At 45.7% G+C, this 19,055-nt stretch overlaps 1 protein-coding gene across 1 annotated transcript in view; it reads right to left on the bottom strand.

Moving 5' to 3' along the window:
• ITGA9 (integrin subunit alpha 9) overlaps window positions 1–19,055 on the bottom strand; it is a 285,545-nt gene that overhangs the window by 120,438 nt on the left and 146,052 nt on the right. The window contains exon 16 of the mRNA XM_038761964.1: window positions 4,785–4,934. Within this exon, the coding sequence (XP_038617892.1) occupies window positions 4,785–4,934 (150 nt within the window). The remainder of the gene's footprint in view (window positions 1–4,784; window positions 4,935–19,055) is intronic.

The following is a 19,055-nucleotide window of genomic DNA, read 5'->3' on the forward strand; positions in this document are numbered from 1 at the left end:
AGCCCCATGTGAGACAGGGGCTGTGTCCTACCTCCCTTAAGCATATAATACATGCTGAGTAAATGCCATAATCAATCTAACAAATCCCCCATGGCTTTAAAACTCAGTGAGCCCTGTGTGGGTCAGGCACTGTGTCTGACCTGATTATTTTGTATCTTTCCCAATGCTTGATGCATAGTAAGGCTTAACAAATACCACTATTATTATTATTTCCTGTCACTATAACTCCGCTTTAAAGTAATATCCAACTTGCTTTCCTTCCTCTTCTCTTCCACATTACCCTGGCATCTTACATGGTAAAACACATCTCCAGTTTCTCCTCAGTCTGGGAAAGGATCATTTGGAAGCCCAGAAAACACAAAGTTCAAGTGCCTGGTGCTAGGCACACCTGGATTTAACGAGCCTCACTAATTCATTGATACACTTGCGATTATCCCCATTAATCCATGCTTAATGGGACCTCCCAAAATTCCTCTTTGGGTGGAACAAATGTCTTGATTCCACGTCCCTAAGCTTGGGAATGTTGCTTTTCTTTCCGTACTGGCTCTGAGAATGATCTGGGAAACAATGCAACTGCGTCTTTAAATGTTAAGCACTCTTGTGTCGCGGCTGCTGGTGTTGGTTACTGGTAAGATCTGTGAGAACTCCAAACAATCCAACTGAGATTCTCTTGGAGGTGGGAAGCAAATTGGAAAGGGGAAAAACTGTATTTCTCAATGAGTATTGGAAAAGGGGTCGGGGGGTGGTCAGACCTCTTTCTCTCTCTCTCTCTCGCTCTCTCTTCCATCCCAACCCTCTCCTAGCTGGAGAAAAGATGGTGGGCTGGGCTTGGGAAATACCTTTTTTTATGGTATTTGTTAAGTGCGTACTATGTGCCAGGCACTGCACTAGGCGCCGGGGTGGATAAAAGCCAATCAGGTTGGACATAGTCCATGTCCCATATAGGGCACACAGTCTCAATCCCCATTTTGTAGTTGAGGTAACAAAGGCACAGAGAAGTTAGGTGATTTACCCAAGGTCACAAAGCAGACAAGTGTCAGAGCCGGAATTGGAACTCAGATCCTCTGACTCCCAGGCTCTTGCTCTTTCCACTAGTCCATGCTGGTTTAAAAAATAATAATAGTAACGACAATAATAATTGTTGTCAAAAGGGCAACTATAAAGGTGGTCACTGTGACTGAACAAGAAGAGAGGCAGCGTGGCCTAGTGGAAAGACCACGAACTTGGGAGTCAGAGGACCTGGGTTCTAATCCCTGCTCTGCCACTTTTCTGCTGTGTGACCTTGGGGAAGTCACTTCACTTCTTTGTGCTTCAGTTTCCTCCTCTGAAAAATGGGGATGAAGACTGTAAGGCCCACGTGAGACATGGACTGTGTCCAACCTGATTATCTTGCATCTATTCCAGAGCTTAGTACAGTGGCTGGCATATAATAAGCACTTAACAAATAACATTTAGAAAAAAAAAGGAAGGAGTACTAAGCGTGGGTGGGGGGGATACAAGCAAACTGGGTTGGACACAGCCCCTGTCCCACAGGGGGGTCACAGACTTCACTCCCATGAGGCAACTGAGGCACAGAGAAGCAAAGTGACTTGCCCTCAGCAGAGAAGTGGCGAGCTGGGATTAGAAGCCAGGTCATTCTGACCCCCAGGCTAGTGTTCCATCCACTAGGCCATTCTGAGATATGATGATGAGTCACCTCTGTCAATCTTTGTGGAATAGGTTAATCAAGGTAAAAACAGGTCGGCTGGCCTGTTTTTCACTCTCACTCTCTCTCTCTCTTTTATGGTATTCGTTAAGTGCTGACAATGTGCCAGGAACTGTACTAAGCGCTGGGGTAGCAAATCAGATTGGACACAGGCAACAGCTCTGTCTTCAAGACATTTCACCCCAACATTTGTCTTGAACAATTATGTCCCGCCGAGCTGCACTGTGGGTAGCTTTTCCTACCAAACCTCCTGATTGACTGGGAGTCAGAAGAACCTGGATTCTAATCCCAGCTCTGCCAGTTGTCTGTTCTGTGACCTTAGGCAATTCACTTCACTTCTCTGTGCCTCAGTTACCTCATCTGTAAAATGGGGATTGAGACTGTGAGCCCCATGTGGGACAGGGACTCTGTCCAACCTGATTTGCTTGTATCATCCCCAAAGCTTAGTACAGTTCCTGGCACATTGTAAGTGCTTATCAAATATTATTATTACAAAAGCTCAGAGGAAAAGCAACTGAGTGCTATGATTGAGTATTCATAGTAAGCACTTAAATACCACAATCACCACTGTTATTATTAGTATTACTGACATTTGGAGGAAAACATCTTAATCACCTTACCTCGATTTCTTCTCTCAATCTTTGAGGGCTAACAATATAGATAGAAAGAAAGCACATTGTACCTGATAATAAGCATTGCTGTGTTACATACACCATTCACTAGGGCAAGGGATCACAGAAATCTTGATAACAAGAGCCTCATGGAAATTTAATTTTGGAGAAACAGCCTGCCACTCCCCAGCAGCCTAGACTTTAGTGTCCAATTAATAGCCCAAGACGTGTTCAAATGCCGGCAGGATTCCTGCAGTTACGATTTTGGATGAAGAAACCCGAGATGTTTTATTGGCTATTGGAGGCCCTTCAAACTTACCGTGTCAAAGCAGACTTGAAGATCTGCCCTCAGGGTAACCATTACTGACCAATGCGCCAGATCGCCACCATATGTCCCTTTCAAAGATAATCTGGTGCGATCCTTGTCATCGCTACACATCTGTGACCTCCAGAAGCTTTCTCTAAAAATCCCTGCAACTGCATCTATGCTTTGTACAGTGCTCTGCACACAGTAAGCACTTAATAAATACGATTGACATTAAATTATATATTATAAATGATTTATTCAGATCAGTTTCTGTCTCCCCCTCTAGACTGTAAGCTAGTTATAGGAAGGAAATTTGTCTTTCAATTCTGTTGTACTGTACTCTACACATAGTAAGTCCCCAATGAATATAATTAAGCGATAGTAAGCGCTTAACAAATACCATCATTTAATGATGATAAATGATGAACAGCGATAAATCCTCAAGAAATAATTAGAGGTTCAATTAACGTCTGTCTCTGTCTCTAGACCGTAAACTCATTCATTCCATCAAATTTACTGAATGTTTACTGTGTGCAGAGCACTGTACTAAGCACTTGGGATTGTGGGTAGGGAACATGTCTGTCAATTCAGTTGTATTATACTCTCCCAAGCCCTTAGTGCAGTGCTCTTCACCTAGTAAGTGCTCAATAAATACTACTGATGGTGGTTGTACTTCCCAAGTGCTTAGTACAGTGCTCTGCACACAGTAAGCACTCAATAAATATGACTGAATGAATGAATGATGAGGCAAACATGATTTATTTAAAGGAAGGTCTGTACTTTTAGACTGAGCCCTAGACCAATTGACTCTGGGGCAGGTCTTGATTTCAGCTATGTATGAAATCATTATTCCGTCCAAAACACCAAGAATTTTAAATAACTTCTGCTCCTCCTTCATTATTATCACTTTCTCCTTTTTTTAATGGCATGTATTAAGCATTTCCTATGTGCCAAGCACTGTACTAAGCAAAGGGGTAAATACAAACTAGTCAGTTGGACACAGTGCATGTCATACATGGGGCTTACAGTCTTAATTCCCATTTTACAGATGAGGGAACTGAGGCCCAGAGAAGTGAAGTGACTTGCAGACAAGTGACAGAACCAGGATTAAAACCCAGGCCCTCTGGCTCCCAAGCAGGTGCTCTATCCAATAAGCCAAGCTGCTTCCCTACTTAACATATGGATCGCACGAAGTAAAGGAAACATCCTTCTAGCAAACTCACTTTTTTCTGTACTTTCCTTGGAAGCCAGGAACTTCAAGCCACATTCTGCGAACAAGCCTTGTGACTTTTGTCTGTATCTTTAGACCATCATCCGATGTTACAGGAATTCATTTGTAAAAGTGACTCCTAGGAACTTTCCCTCAAAACAGTTCAATTTCACGTTTGATTGGGAAGCAGGAAGCACGGACAACATCAGCAGCCAAATCAACATTTTTGGGTTTGTTTTACTCTGTGCTTTTGTTCCCTGGCCCAGCTCAGAGACCAACAGGATTTGTTTCTTCCTTGTTCTTCCTTATTTCTTCCAAGAGGCCTTCCCTGAATAAGCCCTCATTTCTTCTTCTCCCACTTGCTTCTGCATCACCCTTGTACTTGGATTTACTCCTTCTATTCACCCCTCCCTCAGCCCCACAGGACATATGTATGTACCCATAATTTATTTATGTGCATTAATGTCTGTCTCTCCCTCAAGACTGTGGACAGGAAACGTGTCTACCAACTCTGTTAAAGTGTACTCTCCCAAGCACTTGGTACAGTGCTCTGCCCATAACAAGCGTTCAATAAATATGAATGATGGATTATTCATTCATAAAAAGGGAGGGCAGACTTCCCTCCCTGATTCCCATGTTTGGAATTACAAGGCCCAGAAATATAATAATAATAATGATAGTAATAGTGGTATTTGTTAAGCACTTATTATGTGCCAGGCACTGTACTAAGCACTGGTGTGGTTACAAGCTAATCAGGTTGGAAACAGTCCCTGTTCCATGTGGTACTCACAGTCTCAATCCCCATTTTCCAGATGAGGTAACTGAGGCCCAGAGAAGTGAACTGACTTTCCCAGCATCCCACAGCAGACAAGTAGTGGAGCCAGTATTAGAACCCACACCCTTCTGACCCCCAGCTCTGCACTCTATCCACTACGTCTCGAAACTTCTGACCTGGTTCCTCTGTGCTATCTTCTGCCCCTTCTTCCAGCGGAGGACAGGTTGAAGAGCCGGCAATTCCTTCTCCTCCTTTTCTACCACGTGCTCCCCGAGGCTATAGGCGACTTCGAATACGATTGGATCGATCACATCCTTTACCCTTCGCTGAAACAGAAAAGAGAGGAAGGAATGATGTACTGTGCCCTGAGGGATGGTTAACACATTTTCTTCCAGCCCATCATTTCATCTCCCTGCCCCTATTCCTGGAGAAGGAGGGAGGGAGAGAGAATTTGTGTAATGGGGATGGATACACCATGTCGTTGTGGAGTCAAACCAGTGGTCCTAACCCAGGATTCTGTCTCCAGTCATGACAAAGTGATACTTAGAGAAGTCATGTGACCATGCGCCATCTTCATCTCAAATTTTCCCTCAAGTAGACTGTTACAACACAAGTGATGTCTCTTGCCTTGCATAAAGACCATCTGGATCAATCAATCAATGATATAAATCAATAACAACATGTGTTAAGTGCTGACAGTGTGCTTATCTTGTCTTATCCCATCGAGTTGTTTCCAACCCATAGCAACACCACAGACACATCTCTCCCAGAACGCCCTGCTCTCCATCTGCTAGTGTTCTGGTAGTGTAGACAGTGTGCTTACTAAAATATTAAAATCAGAAACAAACTATAACAAAGAATCACAGCATCATCAGTACCAAAGGTGTTTAGAGAATGCCCATTTTTTTAGGGTATTTGTTAAGCATTTACTTTGTGCCAGGCACTGTACTACTGAGTGCTAGGGTAGGTAAAAGATAATGGGGCTGGACACAGTCCCTGACCCCTATAGGGCTCACAGTCTTAATCCCCATTTTACAGATGAGGTAACTGAGGTGAAACTGAGGCGTGAGGAAGTTAAGTGACTTTTCCAAAATCAGACAGCAGACAAGTGGCGGAGTTGAATATAGGACCCAGGGTTTTTGACTCTCAAGCCCACATTTGGTGCAGGTCATTGTATCGGGTGCTCTGGTACATATGACAGGAGTCAAGGATGTGATCCTATCCTTGAGAAGCTTTCAATCTAGAAGCTTAGAGACATTCAATTCAATTCAATCGTATTTACTGAGCGCTTACTGTGTGCAGAGAACTGTACTAAGTGCTTGGAAGAGTACAATACAACAATAAACAGACGTAATCCCTGCCCAATGAGCTCACAGCCTGGCAGGGAAAAGGGCGGATATATGCCAAGGGAGATAAACTGAAGTTAGTAGTGAGAGATTGGAAATAAATAATAGATTCAAGAGACTGAAGGAGAAATCAATCAGTTAATTGTATTTATGGAACATTTACTATGTGCAGTGCACTGTACTAAGTGCTTGGGAGAGTACACTTTAACAGAGTTCGTAGACACATCCCTTGCCCACAACAAGCTTATATTCTACAGAAAATACATAAATGACAAATCAATGGTACACAGTAAGGGCTCAATAAATACCATCGATTTATTGATTGATTGGAGCTGGCCAGTGTATGGAAGGCTTCTGAAGAGGAGGTGATGTTGGCAGAAAGAACTAGCTAGCTACTCTTCTCCATGACTCAAACTCCAAGATGTTGGAAGAAAGAACTAGTTAGCTACTCCTAATAATAAAATAACAATAATCACTGTGGTATTTGTTAAGTGCTTTCTATGTGCCAGGCTCTGTTCTAAGTGCTGGGGTGGATACAAGCAACTCAGTCGCTGTTCCACACGGGGCTCACAGTCTTAATCCCCATTTTCCAGATGAAGGAATTGAGACTTAAAGAAGTGAAGTGACTTGCTAAGGTCCACAGCAGACAGGTGGCAGAGCCAGGATTAGAATCTAGGTGCTCTGACTCCCAGGCCCATGCTCTATCCGCTAGGCCATGCTGTTTCTATGTGTCAACCACTGTACTAAGCACTGGGGTAGATATAAGATAATCAGGTCAGACTCAGTCCCTATCCCACATGGTGCTCACAGTTTAAAAAGAGAGTGAATCTGTAGCCGAGATGTAGCCCTCCATTCTCCCTAGCCAAGTGGGCTGGTTACATTCATCCCCATGACTCAAAATACATAATAATGATGGTATTTGTTAAGTGCTTACTATGCGTCAAGCACTGTTCTAAGCATTGGGGTGGATACAAGCTAATCAAGTTGGACACAGTCCCTGTCACACATGGGTCTCACAGATTTAATCCCCATTTTACAGATGAGGTCACTAAGGCCCAGAAAAGTGAAGTGACTTGCATAACGTCACCCAGCTGACAAGTGGATGAGCCAGAATTAGAACCCAGGTCCTCTGACACCCAGGCCCATGCTCTATCCACTTGGCCATGCTGCTTCTCTACATGAAGGTACCAGAATCAGTTGCCTGCAGCCAGTAAGCACTCAATAAATATCACTGATTGACTGAATGGTTGATAGGGTGGGTAATCTACTTTCACAGGCTCCTAGGTCAGTTCTCTGTAGCCTGTAAGCACTTAGTAAATACCACTGATTGATTGGTTGATTAACTGATTGAAAGGGTGGAGAGGGAGGGAAAGGAATGTTCAGGTGATGGGGAAGAGAGAGTGGAAGGAGGCGGCAGAGGAAAAGGAGAAGATAAAAAGGGGGAGGCAATGGCAGAGTGCCTGTACTCATTGAAATCAGAAATCCTAGCCAGCCTTGTAGCCAGTGTTGCCATAAAGCTAATGTGCCCTGCTGCCCTGAATCCAGCCCTGCTTGGCTAGGGGGAATAGTGGGGTATGCCTCTTATACAGATTCATTCTCTTTCTAGACTCTGAGCCCCAGATGGAACAGGGATTGAGTCCACCCTGATTATCCTTTATCCACCCCAGTGTTCAGTACAGTGGTTGGCACATTGTAAAGTACTTAACCAATACCCCAATTACCGTAATTATTATTACCATTTTTTCAAAGCTGAGTTTTCGCTCTGGGTTCCTAAGAAATTTGTAGAGGACCAGAGATATTCTTCCTCCTCTGCTAAGAGCACAGTTTCACGTAGGGAGTATTTGGCCCCATTTGAGCCAAGTTGGAGAGAATAATAATAATAATAATGGTATTTGTTAAGCACTTACTTCGTGCCAGGCACTGTATTAAGTGCTGGGGTGGATACAATCAAATGGAGTTGGATACAGTCCCTGTCCCACATGGGGCTCAAAGTCTCAATCCCCATTTTACAGTTGAGGGAACTGAGGCCCAGAAAAGTGAAATGACTTTCCTAAGGTCACACAACAGACAAGTGATGGCACCAGGATTAGAGCCCATGACTTTCTGACTCCCAGGCCTGTGCTCTATCCACTATGCCAGGCTGCTTCAGAGAATTCTTTCTGACACTGCCTAGAGTCCTCAGTCTGAGAGAACCTGGCATAAGAACTCTGGGTAGCGTGCCAACGTGGGAGGCCAGACTTTAATTGCATTTCCTCTGTCCGAGGGCATTCCCCTCCATGTGGAAACCCTCCCAACTCTCGCCCTCCCCTGCCCATTTCTCTCCTCTCCAGTAGTCTAATCCAGGATCCAGTCCACCCTTTAGCTTCCAAAATATCCCAAAAAGATCCTCCTTGGCCTGAAGCTATGTATGGAAATTTTCCGCCCGAGGACACTTAGCTGAGAAAAGAAGGATGAAAACATGGGTTCAGTGGTTTGTGGGTCATATTAAATATCATTTGCTATTTCAAACCCACTTGCACACCCACACCACACCCTTATCCCATTTTGACTGCGTCCAGATTTATCCACAGGGACAATCTGATGTTCAGAGACCCAACAGGTGAATGGTTTGCTGGCCGATTGGTTGACTAATGACCATTCCACAGCCTTCCTCAGTCAGCTTGTTCAGTCAATCAGTGAGTGCTTACTGTGTGCAGAGCGCTGTACTAAGCACTTGAGTGAGTACAACAGTGAGTTTACAGTCTACCTTACAGTCTTTCAATAATAATGATAATAATGGTATTTGTTAAGTGCTTACTATGTGCCAAGCACTGTTCTAAGCACGTGTAGATACAAGGTAATCAGGTTGTCCCACATGGGGCTCACTGTCTTCATCCCCATTTTACAGATGAGGTAAGTGAGGCACAGAGAAGTTAAGTGACTTGCCCAAAGTCACACAGCTGTTGAGAGCAGGGAATTCTGGAACTCTGTTTTACTCTCCTAAGTGCTTAGTATAATGATCTGCACACAGGAGATGCATTGATTGATTACCATCATTACTGTATGCAGTACATGGCTTAGTGGAAAGAGCACGGGCTTGGGAGTCAGCGGTCGTGGGTTCTAATCCTAACTTCGCCACTTTTTCATTCATTCATTCAATTGCATTTATTGAGTGCTTACTGTGTGCAGAGTACTGTACTAAGCGCTTGGGAAGTACAAGTTGGCAACATATAGAGACGGTCCCTACCCAACAGTGGGCTCACAGTCTAGAAGGGGGAGACAGAGAACAAAACAAAACATATTAACAAAATAAAATAAATAGAAAAAGCATGTACAAATAAAATAAATAAATAAATAGAGTAATAAGTATGTACAAACATATATACCTATATACAGGTACTGTGGGGAGGGGAAGGAGGTAAGGTGGGGGGGGGGATGGGGAGGGGGAGGAGAGGGAGAGGAAGGAGGGGGCTCCAACTGAGAAGGCCTCCTGGATCCCAATTCCCCAGCCCTGAGGACTGTCCCCTGCACTTGGGCAGTCAGGTCACTTCTCAAATGCACCCCACCATTGAAAGCCCTGTATTGCAGTCCCACTCAGAAGAAAAGTGGTGGTGTTGATGATGGTTTTGTGTATGTGCGTGTGTGTGTTTGTGTGTGTGCGCGCATGTGCGTATGTGTGTGAGCACAAATGCATGCATGCATGAAAGAGGGGGTTAGCTTTGGGAGAGTAATGAGGAAGGAGTTTCCACTATCATCAAGGAGGCTGGTTCTGGTCTTAGGAACTGGGGTTCTGTGTAGGGAGCTGGCTTTAGTTGACCAACTGAGCAGATGTGGGGCCATGCACGTCCCTGTCCTCAAGAGGGGACCCCCTCCATATCTAATAGTGGCAGCTCCTATGGGAGTGGGGACCCTCACCATGACCACAGTGTGGATACAGAGTAGTGGATTTCCCAACTCTAGTCCTCTTGGAGAGAATGATCCAGGAGCAGTGCTGCCACCTCTAAGGGAAGGTGTTGTTTATGGTTGATGAATATGTTTGTTTATGCATTTGTATGCTTAATAGTTCATCTGTGGAGGCAGAGAGAATGAGAAAGGGGCTGACATACCCAGCCAGAGGCTAGTACTGGAAATGGAGACAGGGACTCTGTGCAGGGAACAGGTTCTCTCTGATCTGACTGAATGACGGAGAAGACCCGGGGCCCCTAATTTTACAGATGGATCAAACCTTCTGGAGCCCACACCCCTGTCTGCACGTCCTGCGCTATCCAACCTTGGCTTCACAGACTCCATCCTCTCCTGGTTCTCCTCATCTCTCCGGCCGTTCATTCTCAGTCTCTTTTGCTGGCTCCTCCTCCCCTTCCCATCCCCTTACTGTAGGGGTTCCTCAAGGTTCAGTTCTTGACCCCCTTCTGGTCTCGATCTACACTCACTCCCTTGGTGACCTCATTCGCTCTCACGGCTTCAACTATCATCCCTACACTGATGACACCCAAATCTACATCTCTGCCCCTGTTCTGTCTCCCTCCCTCCAGGCTCGCATCTCCTCCTGCCTTCAGGACATCTCCATCTGGATGTCTGCCTGCCACCTAAAACTCAACATGTCCAAGACTGAACTCCTTGTCTTCCCTCCCAAACCCTGCCCTCTCCCTGACTTTCCCATCACTGTTGATGGCACTACCATCCTTCCTGTCTCACAAGCCCTCAACCTTGGTGTCATCCTCGACTCCGCTCTCTCGTTCACCCCTCACATCCAAGCCATCATCAAAACCTGCCAGTCTCACCTCCGCAACATTGCCAAGATCCGCCCTATCCTCTCCATCCAAACCACTACCCTGCTCATTCAAGCTCTCATCCTATCCCGTCTGGATTACTGTACCAGCCTCCTCGCCGATCTCCCATCCTCCTGTCTCTCCCCACTTCAGTCCATACTTCACGACACTGCCTGGATTGTCTTTGTCCAGAAACACTTTGGGCATGTTACTCCCCTCCTCAAAAATCTCCAGTGGCTACCAATCAACCTACGCATCAGGGAAAAACTCCTCACCCTCGGCTTCAAGGCTCTCCATCACCTCACCCCCTCCTACCTCACCTCCCTTCTCTCCTTCTACAGCCCAGCCTGCACGCTCAGCTGTGTGAACTTGGGCAAGTCACTTCATTTCTCTGTGCCTCAGGGATCTCATCTGTAAAATGAGGATGAAGACTGTGAGCCCCATTTGGGACAACCTGATAACCTTGTATCTACCCCAGTGCTTGGAACAGTGCTTGGCACATAGTAAGTGCTTAAGAGAAGCAGCATGGCTCATGGAAAGAGCAAGGGCTTGGGAGTCAGAGGTCATGGGTTCAAATCCCAGCTCCACCACTTGTCAGCTGTGCGACTTTGGGCAAGTCACAACTTCTCTGTGCCTCAGTTCCCTCATCTTTAAAATGGGGATTATAACTGTGAGCCCCAAGTGGGACAACCTGATCACCTTGCACCCTCTCCAGCACTTACAACAGTGCTGTGCGCATAGTAAGCACTTAACAAATGTCATTATTATTATTAACAAATACCAACTTTATTATTAGTAAGTGCTTGGGGAGTCCATTAAAACAGAGTTGGTGGACACATTCCCTGCCCATGCTGAGCAGGAAATAATGTTATTGAGTGTCTACTATGTACAAAGTTTGAGAAGCTCGAATCCCTCCTAAAACTCCACCTCTTCCAATAAGCCCTCTCTGATTACTTCCCAACACCCAAGTCGTATCAACCCAAACGACCACTGTTCAGTCCACTGAATTGATTGTACATATAAGCACATGTGTATGTGTATTATACATATATGTGGGTGTGTGTTTGTATAAACACTCAGCATTTAGCAGGCATTCAGTAAATAACTTTGACTGAATTATTGGACGACAAGAGAGCAAGGCCTTGAACAAAGCAGTTCTGCCACATCACCCTAGTTTTTCCTGGACTGGCCGGAAAAAGCAAGAGAAATATTTGTTTCCATTTTTGTCACTGTGACTTTCCTGGATTGGGTCATAAATAGCCCTTCAGTGGAACAGGTTCTCCATGAGACTGAGAAGTTCCTCTGGGTAAGCCTCCCCTTGCCACCACAAACATCACTACAATCCGTGCTGCCTGCAGCTCTGTGAGATGCAGCATGGCCTTGTGGAAAGAGCATGGGCCTGGGAGCCAGAGGACCTGGGTTCTAATCCCGGCTCCCCCATTCATCTGCTGCGTGACTTTGGGCAAGTCACTTTTCTGGGCCTCCATTTCCTCACCTGTAAAATGAGGATTAAGACTGTGAGCCCCATATGGGACAGGGGCTGTGTCTGACCCCATTATCTTGTACCTGCCCCAGCGCTTAGTACAGTGCCTGGCACATAGTGAGCACTTAAATACTATTATTATTATCATGAGCATTTTAAAAAGGCTCTCTCCCCTGTTGAAGTGTCTAAAGAGGCAGAGTGTGAGGGTCCTGTGATAACCCTGAAGGCAGGAAAGCAGAGACAATCCTATTAGAATTCACCCTCCAACTCCTTTACTCCCTTTTTCAAAGAAAGGATGAGAAAAGTCTCCCAACCCACTCCCCTTAAACTAAACGCCCCCCCCCCCCCACCCCCTTTCACTGTAAGATCCAAGAGGGACAAGGACCCTGTATGATCTGATTATCTTGAATACACTCCACCACTTAGTACAGTGCCTGACAAAGAGGAAGAGCTTAGGAAAAATGGCATTAAAGACTACCAGATATGCAGAGGTGAAATTCCACAATCCCTGTGCTTAGCACAGTGCCTGGCACATAGTAAGCACTTAATAAATATGATTGGATGGCTTAGGAGAAAATTCTTGGAATCTTCCAGGCGAGAGAGTCTGCAGTCTGTGCGGTGTGCTCCTGTTTGACCTTTTTTTCCCCAAAGGCATTTGTTAAGTGCTTTCTATGTGCCAGGCACTGTTCTAAATGCTGAGGTAGATACAAGGTGATAATAACAATTATGGTATTTGTTAAGTGCTTCCTATGTGCCGAGCACTGTTCTAAGTGCTGGAGTAGATACCAGGTAGTCAGGTTGTCCCACGTGGGGTTCCCAGTCTTAATCCCCATTTTATGGATGAGGTAACTGAGACTCAGAAAAGTGAAGTGATTTGCCCAAGGTCACACAAGAGACAAGTGGAGGAGCCAAGATTAGAACCCACGTCATTCTGACTCCTGGGCCCGGGCTTTAACCACTAAGCCATACTGCGGTTTCAGCGATATAATTACCCTCCCGCACCATCACCACAGGTACTTTCTGAGGATCCCGGAGAGTAATAATAATGACAATAATAATAATCGGGGTATTTGTTAAGCACTTACTTGTGAGCCAAGCACTGTACTAAGCCCTGGAGGAGATACTAGATAATCGGTTTCAGTATAGAGCTCACAATCTTAGTAGGAGGGAGAAGAGATTGTGAATCTCCATTTTGTAAGTGAGCGACCTGAGGCTGAGAGAAATTAAGCAAAATTAGTTCATGCATGTGGCGGAACTAGGATTAGAACCCAGATCCTCTGACTCTCAGTTCCATCTTCTTACCACTAGGCCACACTGCTCCGTGGCATCATCCTGAGTGTTAGGAGGGTACTATTAAGCTCTGAGGTAAATACAAGCTAATCAGGTTCCCCTTGGGGCTTACAGTCTAAGTAGGATGAAAAACCCTTACTGAATCCCCGTTTTGAAGATGAGGGAATTAAGACATTGTAAGCAAGGAATGCGTCCATTATGTGTCCATAATGCGTCCATTATACTGTTCTATTGTACTCTCCTAAGCAGTAGTACAGTGCTCTGCACACAGTAAGTACTCAATAAATACGACTGACTGCCTGAGGCACAGAGAATTTAAAATCTTGTGCAAGTTACCCAGCAATAAAGTGGTGGAGCCAAGATTAGAACTCAGGTCTTGTGACTTCCAGGCCCGCGCTCTCTCCAGTTCATCATGCTGTGTCGTGGCACTGTTCTCAGAGCTAAGAGGATACTAAAGATAACTTGGGTCAGGAAAAACGTGTTAAGCCAGGGGGCTGGCCCTGTTAGATCCAGTCTTCCGTCCTCTCAGCCCCCGGCCAGGCTCCTGATAGGGTGTGGCGGTTATTTGGCAGTGGCCTCAGATCACCTCTGTGGTCTCCCGGGCAGGCTGTCTCCCACTGAACCGCTCTCTATTCCCTAACTGAATGAACACCACTCCACTGCCTTCCCCACTTGGGTGAGCCATGGGGCTCTGGCCCACACTTTCCTGTGGTGGTGTTTACCGGGGGAAACCCGTCATTGTTCTTATTTAAGCCTCCCACCTCAGTCCTGTCACACCATAGCGACCAAAAGGCTTTAAAGTCAAAATGGATCTTTTCTCTGGTGGTCCTTGAGGGAAGGGTGTCTCCTGAGGATGGGGGAGGAGGGGTCCATGCAGCTATTCCTAGTGAGAGGGGAGGTCAGGCATTGCTAAGCTCATCTCTAATGAGAATAGTCCCTGTGCCATGTGGGGCTCACAGTCTTAATCCCCATTTTACAGTTGAGGTCCTTGAGGCACAGAGAAGTGAAGTGACTTGTCCAAGGTCACACAACAGACAAATGGCAGAGCAGGGATTAGAACCCAGGTCCTACTGACTCCCAGGCCCATGCTCTAGCCACTAAGCCACACTGCTTCCCCAGCATGTAAACTCAGGGGCAGGAGATGCATACACCAACTCGGTTAGATGGGATTGTCCCAAGTGCTTAGTACAGTGTTCTGCACATGGTAAGGACTCAGTAAGTGAGAAGCAGCATGGCCTCATGAATAGAGCATGGGCCTGTGAATCAGAGGCCCATGGCTGCTGTGTGATCTTGGCCAAGTCACTGAACTTTGTGCCTCAGTTCCTCATAAGCACTTAGTACAGTGTTCTGCGCACAGTAAGTGCTCAATAAATATGATTGAATCAATCCGTAAAATGGGTATTAAGACTGTGAGCCCCATGTGGGACATGGACTATGTCCAACCTGATTACCTTGTATCTATCCCAGAACTTAGTACAGTGCTTGGCACATAGTAAGTGCTTAACAAATACCATTTAAAAAAAAAATAAGTACCACTCACTGACTGGAAGGAAGGCAGGAATTCCTTTGTCCTTTTTTCATCCCAGCGCTTAGAACAGTGCTTTGCACATAGTAAGCGCTTAACAAATACCATCATTATTGTTATTATTGTTATCCCACAGTGCACCTGTGTTGGTCAGGTGACAGAGTTCCACTGAGGGGCAAATGTGCCTTCACTGACAGAAAGCTCCAGAGGAGAGAGCACACATGTTTTACTCAGCAGGGAACTTGGCTAACAACTCTGTTTTATTGTAATCCCCTAACAATCATGGTATCTGTTAAGGGCTTACTACAAGCCAGGCAGTGTTCTAAGTCCCAGAGTAGATACAATCAATCATATTTATTGAGCGCTTACTGTGTGCAGAGCACTGTACTAAGCACTTGGGAAGTACAAGTTGGCAACATATACAGTCCCTACCCAACAGTGGGCTCACAGTCTAGAAGGGGGAGACAGAGAACAAAACCAAACATATTAACAAAATAAAATAAATAGAATAGATATGTACAAGTAAAATAAATAAATAAATAGAGTAATAAATATGTACAAACATATATACATATATACAGGTGCTTTGGGGAAGGGAAGGAGGTAAGGCGGGGGGGATAGAGAGGGGAAGGAGGGGGAGAGGAAGGAGGGGGCTCAGTCTGGGAAGGGCTCCTGGAGGAGGTGAGCTCTCAGTAGGGCTTTAAAGGGAGGAAGAGAGATAGCGTGGCGGACGTGCGGAGAGAGGACATTCCAGGCCAGGGGAATGACGTGGGCCGGGGGTTGACAGCAGGACAGGCGAGAACGAGGCATGGTGAGGAGATTAGCTGCAGAGGAGCGGAGGTTGTGGGCTGGGCTGTAGAAGGAGAGAAGGGAGGTGAGGTAGGAGGGGGCGAGGTGATGGACAGCCTTGAAGCCCAGGGTGAGGAGTTTCTGCCTGATGCTTAGGTTGATTGGTAGCCCTGGAGATTTTTGAGGAGGGGAGTAACATGTCCAGAGCATTTCTGGACAAAGACAATCCGGGCAGCGGCGTGAAGTATGGATTGAAGATACACGATAATCAGGTTCCACTGCAGATTCACAGTCTGGAGTAGGAGAGAACAGGTTTTGAACCCCATTCTTCAAATGAGGAAACTGAGGTCCAGAGAATTAAAGTGACTTGCCCAAGGTCATGCAGGGGGCAGGTAGTGTAGCCAGGATTAGACCCTCTGACTCCCAGGCCCGTGTTCTTTCCGCTTAGGCCAGGCAGCTTCTCACTCAATTGGGTTCATCTATAATGCTGCAAAAAAGAGTTCAAAGAGAAACCCCAGAGAGAAGCCCTTGGAGGTTGTTAAACCCATCTTGACTGCTGGAAGACATCAGGATCTAAGACTCCCACCATTCCCTGTTCCAGGCCCACCCCCCCCACCCCCAGGACCTGACAATACCTGAGCTAGGAAATTGTCACATCCTGCCTTTCCCGAGACAGGAAGCCATTTCCTCTGTGCCAGTGCAAGTTGCCATGGAGTAATAAACAGAATGTAGAAAGAGAGAGGGATTGACAAAATAATTACAACACTTATAAACTGCTTGTTATGTGTCAAGTACTAAATCCACTGGGGTGGATACAAGATAAGCAGGTTGGACACAGTCCCTGTCCCACATGGGGCACACAGTCTAGCTAGGAGGGAATAAGATTTAATCCCCATTTTATGGATGAGGAAACTGAGTTCAGAGAAGTGAAGTGACTTGTTCAAGGTCACACAGCAGCCCAGTGGCAGATCCGGTAATAGAACCCAGGTGCTCTGACTCCCAGGCCCGTGCTCTTTCCACCAGGCCACGCTGCTCCCATCCTCATGAGTTCGTAAAACAAGTCATCAAGCCCGCTCCACTGCTCCAACAAATACCACATCACTTTTCTATGGGATCTCAACCCTTCCGATTCCCAACCACAGAGTCCGTCAATTTTCCTTTTCCTTCTTCCCCATTCCCTCTTCCCAGTGGTGTTCTCTGGGCATTAGCAACTTGGAAGGGCCTGATGAAAAGTGTGCAGCCCCGTTAGAATTCTCACCAGCTTAAAAAGATTCATTCACTCAATCGTATTTTTTGAGTTTATACTGTGTGCAAATCATTGTTACTAAGTGCTTGGGAGAGTATAACATTAAACGGACACAATCATTAAGAACCTCTCAGATCTACAGAGCTGATCTAAAGGGATTCTAATTATTAGCATCTTTTGGAAGATCTCAGTGAGGTGTCTTGCAGTAATGATAATGATAATAATAGTAGTATTTGTTAAGTGCTTAAACTGTGTCAAAAGACTGTACTTTAAATTATTTACTTATATTAAAGTCTGTCTCCCCCTCTAGACTGTAAGTTCATTGTAGGCAGGGAATATGTCTGTTTATTGTTATAGTATACTCTCCCAAGCGCTTAGTACAGTACTCTGCACACAGTAAGCACTCAATAAATACGGCTGAATGAATGAATGACTAAGGGCTGGGGTCGATTCAAGTTGACTATATTGGACACCCTGTCTCTGTCCCACATGGGGCTCACAGTCTAAGTAGGAAGGAAAATAGGAACTGAATCCCCATTTTGCCGATGAGGGAACTGAGGCACAGAGAAGTGAAGTTACTTGCCCAAGGTCACACAGCAGACAAATGGCAGAGCCAGGACTCCAATTTCCAGGCCCGGGCTCTTTCCACTAGGCCATACTGATTCACAACGCACCTCCCTAAGGGAAGATCTGCACCCTCCACAGTTCAATCAATCAATCCTTGGTGTTGATTGAGCACTTACTATGTACAGAGTGCTGTACTAACTGCTTGGGAGAGTATAGTACTACGGAATTAGCAGTCACGCTTCCTGACCACAGACCTCCATGAAAGAAATGGAGTCATTACGGAAGCTGAGGTAGCACAATGAGGAGCCATGACATCTCTAACTGGACACAAAAGAAGCAGCTTGGTCTTATGGACTCAATCACCTCACTTCCTCCTATCTCACCTCACTACTCTCCTACTCCAACCCAGCCAACACACTTAACTCCCCTAATGCCAACCTTCTCACTGTACCTCGATCTCATCTATAATAATAATAATGGCATTTATTTAGTACTTACTATGTGCAAAGCACTGTTCTAAGCACTGAGGAGGTTACAAGGTGATCAGGTTATCCTACAGGGAGCTCACAGTCTTCATCCCCATTTTACAGATGAAGTAACTGAGGCACAGAGAAGTTAAGTGACTTGCCCAAAGTCACAAAGCTGACAAGTGGTGTAGGTGGGATTTGAATCCATGACCTCTGACTCCAAAGCCCATGCTCTTTTCACTGAGCCACGCTGCTATCTCACCAGTGACCTCTCACCCACTCCTGTCTTGGGCCTGGGCCATCCTCCCCGCTCAAGTCCAACAGACTCTTAGTCTCCCGCACTTGCACTTCAAAGCCTTACTGAAGGCACATTTCCTCCGAGAGGCCTTCCTTGACTAAACCCTTTTTTCCTTTTCTTCAACTTCCTTCTGGGTGGCCCTGACTTGTTCCCTTTATTCATCCCCACCTCCCAGCCCCACAACATTTATGGACATAGCCATAATTTATGTATTTATGTTAAGGTCTGTCTTCCCCTCTAGACTGTAAGCTCATTGTGGGCAGGGAATGTCTGTTATATTGTTCTCTCCCAAACTCTTACTACAGTGCTCTGCACACAGTAGGTGCTCAATAAATACGATTAATTGGCTGACTGATTAGTGGAAAGAGCATGGGCCTAGCAGTCAGAGTACCTGGGTTCTAATCTCAGCTCTGCCACTGGTCTGCTGTAAATAACTAAACTTCTCTGTTCATCAGTTACCCCAGCAGTCAAACAAGGATTAAAACCTCCTTCCTTCTATTTTGAATGAGTCCCTTGTGGGACATGGACTGTGTCCAATTTTATTATCTTGAAAGATCCCAGCGCTGAGTATGGTACTTGACACATAGTACAGGCTTAACATGTATCATTAAAAAAAAATTCTGAGCTTTCCATTGAAGCTGAACACGATGGCAGTGCAGGTTCCACTGTGGAGCAGCATATCAGTCTT

Source organism: Tachyglossus aculeatus, chromosome 2 (assembly GCF_015852505.1).
Source record: "Tachyglossus aculeatus isolate mTacAcu1 chromosome 2, mTacAcu1.pri, whole genome shotgun sequence".
Taxonomy (NCBI): Eukaryota; Metazoa; Chordata; class Mammalia; order Monotremata; family Tachyglossidae; genus Tachyglossus; species Tachyglossus aculeatus.